Source organism: Pelecanus crispus, chromosome 12 (assembly GCF_030463565.1).
Source record: "Pelecanus crispus isolate bPelCri1 chromosome 12, bPelCri1.pri, whole genome shotgun sequence".
Lineage (NCBI taxonomy): Eukaryota > Metazoa > Chordata > Aves > Pelecaniformes > Pelecanidae > Pelecanus > Pelecanus crispus.
The window spans coordinates 13,327,283-13,337,276 of NC_134654.1; the positions used below are offsets into that span (position 1 = coordinate 13,327,283).

At 58.3% G+C, this 9,994-nt stretch overlaps 2 protein-coding genes across 5 annotated transcripts; both read left to right on the forward strand.

Moving 5' to 3' along the window:
• Window positions 1-496: 496 nt before the first annotated feature.
• On the forward strand, window positions 497-4,995 carry TBL2 (transducin beta like 2). Of its 2 annotated transcripts, none has more exons than XM_075719973.1 (7): window positions 497-636; window positions 714-837; window positions 931-1,115; window positions 1,715-1,866; window positions 3,020-3,146; window positions 3,994-4,146; window positions 4,539-4,995. In XM_075719973.1, exons 1-7 carry the CDS (start codon window positions 497-499, stop codon window positions 4,993-4,995), a joined length of 1,338 nt encoding a protein of 445 aa, XP_075576088.1. The 2 variants fall into 2 exon arrangements, with proteins under 2 accessions (XP_075576088.1, XP_075576090.1); XM_075719975.1 differs by having other exon boundaries at window positions 497-623; window positions 707-837.
• Window positions 4,996-5,816: 821 nt separating this feature from the next.
• Window positions 5,817-9,254, forward strand: BCL7B (BAF chromatin remodeling complex subunit BCL7B). 3 transcript variants are annotated; one of them, XM_075719901.1, is made up of 6 exons: window positions 5,817-5,908; window positions 6,311-6,386; window positions 7,096-7,192; window positions 8,241-8,426; window positions 8,639-8,718; window positions 9,128-9,254. In XM_075719901.1, the coding sequence occupies exons 1-6, from the start codon at window positions 5,817-5,819 to the stop codon at window positions 9,218-9,220; spliced, it is 624 nt and encodes a 207-aa protein (XP_075576016.1). In that variant the 3' UTR covers window positions 9,221-9,254. The 3 variants fall into 3 exon arrangements, with proteins under 3 accessions (XP_075576016.1, XP_075576017.1, XP_075576018.1); XM_075719902.1 differs by having other exon boundaries at window positions 8,256-8,426; XM_075719903.1 differs by lacking the exon at window positions 8,241-8,426.
• Window positions 9,255-9,994: the final 740 nt, after the last annotated feature.

Here is a 9,994-nt window from a genome sequence, read left to right on the forward strand (position 1 = left end):
GCTGCTGCCGGCATCCTGGTCCTGCACCCCAGGGCAGGCCAGACCCCAGAGCGGTGGGCGCAGCGTGGGGCCCTGTCCACCCTCAGCCAGGAGGCCTGGGCATAGGAAGCTCCTGGCGGGGCCCCGCCGTGCTGCCTGATAAAGGACTCGCTCTGCCCACAGGCCCCAGCGTGGTTCTTCCTGCCCGCGGTCTGCTCTGGGGCAGGGCCGGGGGAGGCAGGGCCGGACGGGGGTGGCCAGGGGCGGGCGGGGACGGGCAGGGTGAGGGCAGGCCCGGAGCGGGGCAGTACCACGCCCCTGCCGCCAGGGGCCGCCCTGCGCTGAGCTCGCAGGGGGAGCAGCGTGGAGCCGCGCGTGCCCTCCTGGCAGGCATGAGCGCGCGGAGCGCCCCTCCCCCCCCCGCACACACCGCACCTCGGCGCATGCACTCTGGGTCCACCCGTGCGGGGGCGGGGGGCGGCCGGTGCCGCCCCGTTGAGGTGGCGGTGGCGGGAAGATGGAGGCGACGGCGCTCGGCGGGTCGGTTCTGCTGGGCGCCTTCGCCCTCCTCCTCATCTTGCTGCTGCTGGCGGCTGCGCTGCGGCGCGCCGCCCCGCGGAGGCCTCCCGCCGCCCCGCCGGACTGTGAGTACCGCGGGTACGTCGGGGGGGCCGCGGCTGGCCAGGCCGGGCGGCGCTGAGCTGACCCGGCCCTCCGCTTCCCGCAGGCCCCAGGGCGAACGGCGACGCCGCCGCCAGGCCGGAGGAACACAGGAAGGCGAAGCTGCTGGCGCGGGCCCGGAGGGACAAACCGCAGCAGCACAGCTTCGCCCACCAGCTGCTGGTCGCCGCCCTGAAGGTACCGTGTGTGCCCCGGTGCCCCGCCGGGCCCGGCGCCTCCTGCCCCACCAGTGCTCCTCTCCCCCCCGCTGTGACCGCACTCTCTCCATAGGGCCACAGCGGCTCTGTCTCCTGCCTGGACTTCAGCAGCAGCGGCAAGTACCTGGCGTCATGCGCTGACGACCGCACGGTCCGACTGTGGAGCACCCGGGACTTCACGGCGCGCGAACACCGCTGTCTGCGTGCCAACGTGGGGCTGGACCATGCCGAGCTTGTCCGCCTCAGCCCCGATTCACGGTAGGGTGTGGGCCTCCCCACACCTCACCCACCCCCAGCCCAGGGACTGCTTGGGGTGTATTGGCACCAGGACGTCCTGTGGACTGGGCTGCACAGGGGCTACATCCCTCATAGGGTCTTGACAGCACCACTCGTTCATGAAAGCAGCAGGCACTTTAATGTAGTGCTCAGGGCAAATATCCCAGTGCCCAGCTTGCAGACCCCCATGGAAGGTGCTTGTTAAGGTCTTTGCCAGGAGGCCCTGTGGCTGGGTTGAGCTGCTGAGCCTCTCTAGGGAGAGAGCTCTTGCTGGCTGGGAAGGGTGGTTGAAAAGCATGCCTTGGCACTTTGTGAAGTGGCCTCTTAGAGAGAGGAATGGATCTTGTTTCTAGATGTAGAGTAATAAATTCTGTTCTTTTCCATTCAGTGTTGCGGTTGAGCTACCAGGGAGAGAACCTGGTGCCCTTGTAAAGCACACAGCTTCTTATCTGCCAGTGTATCCCTTTCCCCAGATGCCACTGAGTGACCTGTTAGCTTACCTGTTAGCTTACCTGTTGTAGCTAGGCTGAGCTGAGGTAGCCTGTTTCTTAACGGTTCAGAGTGTTTGTCCTTCCACTTAGGGCATTCATTGTTTGGCTGGCGAATGGTGAGACTATTCGTGTCTATAAAATGACTCAGAAGGATGATGGCAGCTTCACCTTCACTGCAACTTCTGGGGACTTCCCAAAGAAGCATAAGGCTCCTGTCATTAACATAGGAATTGCAGAGACAGGTACGGAAATGACAGAGCTGCTCACTTGTTGAGGCTCTCAGTACTGCCTTTGATGTCCTTGTAAAGCAAGAGCTGCTGGCTTGAAAGTGTTGGAGTTTTTGGCATTCTCAAGGCCTGTTTCTGCACCAGTACTTGATTCTCTGTAGTCTCTTAGATGTTACTTTTTAGCCTTTGTTTACTACTGAGTGAACTTAAAGATGTCATTTTCGGACAGACGATATTCCTGCAAGCACGGAATTAGCACCCTGATATGCAGTCTCTTAATTTACGTTTTCAGAGATGCTGTTGCAAAGAGGTGTGGTCTCAATATTGAGAGGATCGCTGTTCTCTGGCCCACTGGTCTGTCTTTAACCAGTCAAAAATCTCCTTAGTGAGTTCATATGGTCTATCTTGGACTGCTGGGATCTTCTATAACAGAGGCAGGGGTGGGTATGTGGTAGTGGTGAGAGCCTGATGGATTAGTGCTTCAGGTATGCGACAGCGGGCAGTTGGAAGTGGGTGGACATGAGTTCACCTCTGTAATCAGAGAGCAGAGAAAATGTTAACTGAGACCTTTGTTCAGTGTGAAAGTGAAAACTGAAACCTGCAACAAGCAGCTGAAAGGTAAACGGGCAACTCCTTGTCCAGGCTGAGATGAAAAAGGGAAGGCATTGCAAGAGTGGAAACAAGTAGGAGTCCAAAACAGCTGACACAAACAGTAATCATGGATAATAGTAGTGTGACTTGTAGTCAGCTACCTACCCATAGTCCATGACTTGAAAGTTACAGATACCTTGAATTGTGTTTTAACCATCTGGGGAAGATCGAGTCTGCTGCATTACTCCTGTGGTACCAGCTTAGTGCTAAGCTCTGCAAGTGGGATCGAGGGGTGCTGGGGCGAGATGCACGTGAGGTCTCTGCGTGCCCATTGCCAGCTGATGGCTGCTGAAGCCAAGGGTGCACTAATGTACAACCAGGAGCCGAGTCTTCTGATGCTGCTCTTTGCGCTGTCCCGTGAGATTGACACTCCTTGAATTTTGGTGCTGCTTTTGGTTTTCTTGACTGTCCAGGTGCAGGGAGAGGTTGCCCTGCGTAGGGACCCTACCAGGCCTTTGATAAGTCTGTAGCAGCATTAGGCCTGGGAACTCTACTGATCTTTGCCTTTTTCCCTCAGGAAAGTTTATCATGACAGCTTCCAGTGACACTACTATCCTGATATGGAGCCCAAAGGGTGAAGTCCTGGCCAGCATTAACACTAACCAGATGAACAATGCCTATGCTACGGTGTCGCCCTGCGGAAGGTGAGGGGCATGAGGTGTTCTAGGCTGCTCCTGCTGCAGAGTGGGAGTCCGCAGGAGTGAACAGGAACCTCACCTCTTCCCAGAGGACATCATCAGTTCAGACCATTGGCAGTTAGCTGTTATTTTAATGCAATTTTCTAAGGGTTCCACATCTTAAAAAGCAATTCTGGCCCCCGAGAGCAGCCCCTCCAGGAGCCCTGACTCTTGCCTGCGTAGCCTCAGACACTTGGTGGGTTACTGTTGTGCCTCAGCACTGCTGTTGCTGTTAACTGTCTCCTGAAGAGCTGAGGAGAACAGCATTGGCCTCAGATAGTGGAGGTGGGACAATGCAAAAGGTGTATGCAAAGCAAACAGCATTTCTAACTTGTTTTTAACCTTTAACCTTTAAAAGGTTAAAAACAAAATCTTTATTACCGAGAGATTGTCTATCAGGAAAATAGCATTCTCTGCTCTGTCTCTAACTTGTTGCTGCAGGAAGACTTGCCATGCTCCAAGCTCAGTGAGTTTGGGGATCAAAAGCACTTAGCTTTTTTTATTTTGGCCTGGGAGTTTCTCATGCCTAAGTTGTGGAGTTGCTGCTCTGGTCCGTGGTGGCCTTCCTTAGTGTTCTCTTTACCAGCCTGGTTTCAGAGAAAAGTGAAAACTTTTTCATCTGACCAAGGATTTGAACATGGGTGTCTGGATAGGTTTGCCTTCACACAGCCCTGTCTTAGCCACCCCTCCACACAGGAGGGCTGCCCCTGGCCCCTGCCTCCCTCAGGAGGCCAGAGGAGAGCTCTGTAGGGCTGGCCCCACAGCCCAGATGAAGTAGGTGGTCTGTAACAGATACCATGTGTCTTTCACCCAGGTTTGTGGCATCCTGTGGCTTTACCCCTGATGTAAAGGTGTGGGAGGTGTGTTTTAGCAAGAATGGAGGCTTCCGGGAGGTGGCCAGGGCTTTTGAGTTGAAAGGCCACGCTGCTGGTGTGCATTCCTTCTCCTTCTCTAACGACTCAAGGAGGTAAGTGTGTGTGATCCGCTGCCTGAAATAGTACACTCTGGCTCACCCTTGGGACACATGAGCTCACCGCTTCCAGTGTACGCCAGCAGCCTGTGCAGGGGGGGCTGCACCCCCATGACCTGTGGGGAATGCTGCCCTGCATGCTCTCCTGGGAGCCCAGGGCAGCAAAACCCTGAGTGGCTCATGCCACCTGTGTATTCTCCATGGATTTCCTCCTGGGGGTGACTGCTATCTGTGCTCTGGAAAGCGGATGAGGACCGTATGTGTGTACAAACTCACACATCCCAAAAGAGCTCTCTGGCCACAAAGGATTCCTGGTTCACAGGTGTGGCAGGGGAAGAGGTGCTGCCTGATTTCCTTGCACTCACCTGTGCTCTGTCTCCTGGCTGCAGGATGGCGACTGTTTCGAAGGACGGGACATGGAAGTTCTGGGACACAGATGTGGAATATAAGAAGCAACAGGATCCATACCTGCTTCTGACAGGGAAGTGCAAGGTGACAGAGCCTTGTCACATAGCCCTGTCCCCCGATGCTCATGTTGTTGCCATCTCTAGTGGCACAGACATTGTTGTGTACAACACGAGAAGAGGAGAGGAGGAGGAGCGCTTTCTCGGTGTGCATGGACAGTGCATAACAGACTTGGCTTTTGATACCAACAGCCGCTACCTGGTGTCGTGTGGGGACCGGGCCATCCGTGTCTTCCACAACACTGCCGGTCACAGGGCAGTGGTGGAGGAGATGGAGACCATGCTGAAAAAAACTGCGAACAAAGCCACCCGAGAGAGGCTGGAGCAGCAGATCTCCAGTGCCCGCAAAGCACTGGCCGCAATCTACGGCAAGAAGAGCTAATCCTCCCCCCACAGTGGCATGTTGTGGCTTTCTATGGTCGCAGGCAGTCGTGTTCTGCCTTTAGGGACTGAACAACTTGTAATAAAAGAGCACACAGACAGCGTGCCCAGGGCCTTCCTCGCATGCTTTCTGACTGTAGCGATGGAGGGCTGGATGGCACATCTGCCTGGGGAAGGTGGAGGGCAATGGAGGGGTCCCTGGGGTGACACTTGTTTCCTTCCAAGGGCTTGTCGCATCCCACCCACTGTCTCATCGATCCCATGGGAGCGATTGCTCAGACAGGGCTAGTGAGGTTTTCTGGGCTTAGAAACGGGGGGGGGGGGGGGGCTTTTTTTTTTTTCTTTTTTCCAGAGGAGCTACCCAAGCTCAATCTTTGATGCTAAATGGAGGGGGGGCGGGTGTCTGCTGCACGGGAACGGGCAGCGCTTTAATGCTGCTGCCTGCACACAGGCAGGGCACCTTTTACCCGGGTCGGGGAGTTGAGGTGATGCATAACCGCCGCAGGCACGACCCCGGGGCCTCCAGTCCCGGTGCGGATCGTGTCCAGCGCTGGGCGGGACCTACCCCAACGTAAGATGGCGGCGGCGGCATCGCCCCGCCTCGGCACCGCCTTGTTGCCCGCAGGAGGGCGGGGTGAGCCGCGCAGGCGCACTACCCTCTGTCGCTCTTCCCTCCCCGCCTCCCTCCCCCCTGCTCCCTTCCTCCGGGCGTGGCAAGCGCGGTGACGCATATGCGCAGGGCGGGGGCGGGGCGGGGCGCGCGCATGCGCGGAGAGAGGCGGCGGGTGCTGCGGAGCCGGGGCTGCCGGGGCTGCGGGCGCCATGTCGGGCCGCTCGGTGCGCGCCGAGACCCGCAGCCGCGCCAAGGATGACATCAAAAAAGTGATGGCGGCCATTGAGCGCGTCCGCAGATGGTGAGAGGCGGGGCCGCGGGGGGGGTGGGGCCTGCCCGGCGTGCAGCCAATCACCGCACCCCACGGGTGCCGGTGGAGGTGCTCCGGTGACGAGTATCCAATCAGCGTGTTCCGTGGAGCAGCGGGCGGGGATGGCGAGGTAGCAGCCAATTAGCTCGTCTTGTCGGCTCGGGTGTGTATGGGGGACCGGAAGCGCCGGTGATCGGCGGGCGGCATGACCAATCACAACGAGGGGTGCGGGGTGTGGCTGTGCTCTGGATTGGCGTTACCCTGGGCCAATCGGAGTGTTGCGGGCGGGCGGGGCTTGTTGCCAGGGTACCCCCGCGCCCGGTTTTCCCCGGCTACGTCCGCTGAGGCGAGGAGGGGGGGAGCCCGGCACTGTTAACGGCTGTGTCTGCGCAGGGAGAAGAAGTGGGTGACGGTGGGCGACACCTCTCTGCGGATATTCAAGTGGGTGCCGGTAGCGGACAGCAAGGAGGTGGGTACCGCGCGGGGCCGGGCCCTTCCCCTCGGGGCTGCCCCGGGCCCGGCCCGGCCTGCCTTGCTCCGTGGCGGGGGGCCGGAGCCGAGCCGGGAGCTGCCGCCCCCAGCCCCGGCTGAGCAGCTTGCCTCAGTTGCCCCGCAGGGGAGAGGCCCCGGGGCTCCCCGGTGTAGCCTTTCGGTCGGCTCTGGTAGCTGCCGCTTCCCCCGGCCTCTGCAGCGGGGTCGGGGCGTACCGAAGGTTGTGCTGTGGTGCAGGCTTGCTCACCCATGAGCCTGGACTGTAATGTCTCTCACTCATCTACATGTGCCGTCACCCTGCAGTAATGCAGCTGTGCTGATGGATCTGTACTGTTTTTCTCCCTTGCACCAGACCTCACATGCTCTTGGATGATGCCCTCTCGCTGCTTGTGATCCCTTTTGCCTTAATCCCCAGAGGATTTGTTTTTATTTGGTGGTACTCTGAGATAGGTGTAAATTTCTCCTTTTACTCCTGACTCTGAACCCTTCACAGCTGAAGTTTTGCCTCTCAGTTAGAAAAGTGCCCAAAAAGGACAGGGAAAAGGCCTGCATGAACACATCCCTTTGGGCTACTGGGAGAGAGAAAGGGGAGTAGCTTCTCTGGAGCAGTTTGTGCACCTCTGCATCCTCTTGCCAGTGGTAGGCTCCTCTGACCTTGTGTTTCTGCTTTTCTTTCTCTCCTCAAGAAAGAGAAATCCAAATCAAGTAGCAGCACTGCCCGAGAACCCAATGGCTTCCCAGCTGACACCTCTGCCAACTCCTCTCTCCTCCTGGAGTTCCAAGGTGAGTCTGTCTGAGCCCCCTTCAAGATGGGGAAAGACTCTAAGGCCTTACAGAAGCTGGGATGTTGCTGGCTTATGTATCCTATGTGTATTGGGAAGAGCAGCGCATGTCTTCAGTGCAGGGTTATACTGATCCACTTCTGGACTGTCCCTGCTGAAACCATTCATTTTTGCTGTCAGAAAGAATTGGCTGTTTCCAGGATCTTTCTGCGGGAAGCTTCATGGGGAACTGGAGGAGTGGGGGTTCCCATTCCCACTTTGCAGTCCCTGCTGGGAAGAGGCCAGTAGCTGCCTGCAGCTGAACCCACTACTTCCAGCAGTGACGTGCATGGATCTTAGGATGAAAGGGCAGAGGATCTCCAGGATCAAGAGATCCTGGAGTACTGCAGGCAGCCGCGAGCAGGCCAGGCTCTGTGGTAGAGCCAAGCAAGGCTCAGGCAATGGATGGACTCGCGTATGCCTGTCCCCAGCCTCTGCGCTTGGCTCTCGGTGCAGCCAAGGAAAATTGAGGAATGTGTTGGCACTTCCAGTAGATGTGGCAAGAAGTTTAGCGTGGCAGGTCTGCAGTTTGGGACAGCTTTACCTGGAAAAGGTGTGTACCAGGATTGCCTCCTCATCTGGAGGCAGGCGCTGAGCGTTGCTCCTGGTGTTAGATTGCTGCCCCTCAAACAGAAAGGCACAAAACCCTGGTACATAGGCAAGAGGTCTCCTGCCCTCAAATGCCTGGGGCCCTCGCAAGCTGCTGACATGAGATTTGGCAGCACAGAGCTTTGTATCACCCCTGTGTCTTCTGCTTATTCTTTCTGAATAGCCCAGGGTCACTCTCTGTCTGCTCAGACTCATTCCCTGGGCAGAAGCACCCCCTCTCCCCTGGGCCAGTTGTGTATCTGATGCATCCTGGCGGAGAGTCCTGTGTGCGGCAGCCCTTATGATGTGTGACAGTGAATCCCCTGTACTCTAACTGCACTCTGCCTTCTCCCTAAGACCCTGGCTCTCGGTGCTGTCCTCTGCTGCCTGTGCCCCTGGGTCAAGGTGCTCTTCTTCACTAGGTGCTGTTTCTGCAGATGAGAACAGCAACCAGAGCTCCCTGTCAGACGTCTACCAGCTCAAGGTGGACAGCAGCCCCAACTCCAGCCCCAGTCCCCAGCAGAGTGAGTCCATGAGTCCTGCCCACACGTCTGATTTCCGCACGGATGACTCGCAGCCACCCACACTGGGGCAGGAGACACTGGAAGGTGGGTGCTGGGCTGGGAAGGAGGTGGATGGCTGGGCCTGGGGAAGGCCCTGCTGGAGCCATTGTTTGTCCGGTGGGTGACTGAGGCACTGCTGGAAGTGGACAGGGAGAGTTTTGTCTTCTGCTGGAGGTCTCCTCTGCTCACTCAGCACTGACCTGAGTACTGCTGTGCTCCTGGGTTGGCAGTTTCATTAACCCTTCTGTTCTCCCCAGAGCCCTCCCTGCCTTCCTCGGAAGTTGCAGATGAGCCTCCCACTCTCACAAAGGAAGAGCCAGTCCCTCTTGAGACTCAGGTAAGGGAAGGGGGATTGAAACCACATCTAAATGCGCACAGACCCAGCTTCGCCCTTTCATCATCGTTGCTGCCTCTTGTAGCAGAAACATCTCAACAGGTGGACTTGCTCTGCAGTCCCAAAGTGCCCTCAAGGAGCTCCCCAAACCTCCTAGCTTCCCGAGCTGTCCCCTGGTTCAGTTAAGGTGTTAAAGTGTGAAAAAAGGATGTGGAGGTGGAATAAAACAACAATTCTAGCCGACTCTGGGGTTGAAGTGGATTCTCACTCCTGGTGCCATGGGGCTTCCTCACAGATGAAAGCCTGGGGTGTCCCCACAGTGTGACATGGCCTTGTCTATGTCCACGTGGCTTGGTAGGCATGCTGAGCTCCTGTTACTACTGCCCGTGACCTCTGCCTCTGGCTTTTGCAGGTAACTGAAGAGGAGGAGGACTCCGGTGCACCGCCTCTGAAGAGATTTTGTGCCGATCAGAACTCTGTGTGCCACACAGCCTCGGAGAGCTAGCCTGCCCGTCCCCGGGGAGAGCGCCTTCGCCAGCCCCTCGCAGAGCCGCCTGCCCTCTCCTGGGGGACGGGATGCTTCCCTCCAGCCTGTCCCCTCCCCAGGAATGGGTGCTCACACCACTCACGATCCAGCCTGCCCTGCCCTGCCCTGCCCTGCCCTGCCCTGCCCTGCCCTGCCCTGCCCTGCCCTGCTCTCGGGGGCAGGAGCCTCCCACCAGCGCCAGCGGAGGCAGCCTGCACTCCCCTGGGCGGATGGGGCTGCCACCAGTACCTGCAAATTTGCCTCTATTTATTGGCTCCCTCTCTCCCTGCTGACCTGTCCTATAGCATGGGGGTCTCTGGTGGGTGGTCTGCATGCGCAGGAGGAGTTGTCTGTGGGGCTCCCTGCTCTCTGTGGCCCCTGAGGCACTGGCAGACACTTTGCCTGCTTCTGGCTCCCCTGCCCACCCTCCCCTAGGTGCTGCAAATGGGAGAGCCGCCTTCCACCTGCACGAAGTGATTTGTCCGCTCCCACGTGAGTGTAGGCAGGAGGTGGAATGTGTGGCGGGGGAGGGCCCGAGTCCTGCCTTGCCACGGCAGGGATCCGCGCTGGGACGCTGTGCAATAAGCTGCTAGTTTAAGCCATTAGTGTTGGGAGAGATGAGAGCGCTCCCCCCGTGGAGGGCAGGTACGGGCCTGCCTCTGCTCTGCCGCTGGGTGCTGGCAAAGCCCCCGCAGGACAGACCCCCGTCCCGGTGGGTCCTGCCGCCTGCTCCCCTCGTGGCTGCCCCGGCCC

What these genes read in the sequence shown, in the direction of transcription:
- TBL2 (XM_075719973.1), top strand. Translation starts at nt 497, where the DNA reads ATGGAGGCGACGGCGCTCGGCGGGTCGGTTCTGCTGGGCGCCTTCGCC. An exon ending in CATAGGAATTGCAGAGACAG is followed by an intron (nt 1,867 to 3,019) that starts GTACGGAAATGA and finishes TTTTTCCCTCAG; the next exon opens with GAAAGTTTATCATGACAGCT. An exon ending in ACGGTGTCGCCCTGCGGAAG is followed by an intron (nt 3,147 to 3,993) that starts GTGAGGGGCATG and finishes TCTTTCACCCAG; the next exon opens with GTTTGTGGCATCCTGTGGCT.
- BCL7B (XM_075719901.1), top strand. Translation starts at nt 5,817, where the DNA reads ATGTCGGGCCGCTCGGTGCGCGCCGAGACCCGCAGCCGCGCCAAGGAT. An exon ending in TCTCCTCCTGGAGTTCCAAG is followed by an intron (nt 7,193 to 8,240) that starts GTGAGTCTGTCT and finishes CTTCTTCACTAG; the next exon opens with GTGCTGTTTCTGCAGATGAG. An exon ending in GGGGCAGGAGACACTGGAAG is followed by an intron (nt 8,427 to 8,638) that starts GTGGGTGCTGGG and finishes TGTTCTCCCCAG; the next exon opens with AGCCCTCCCTGCCTTCCTCG.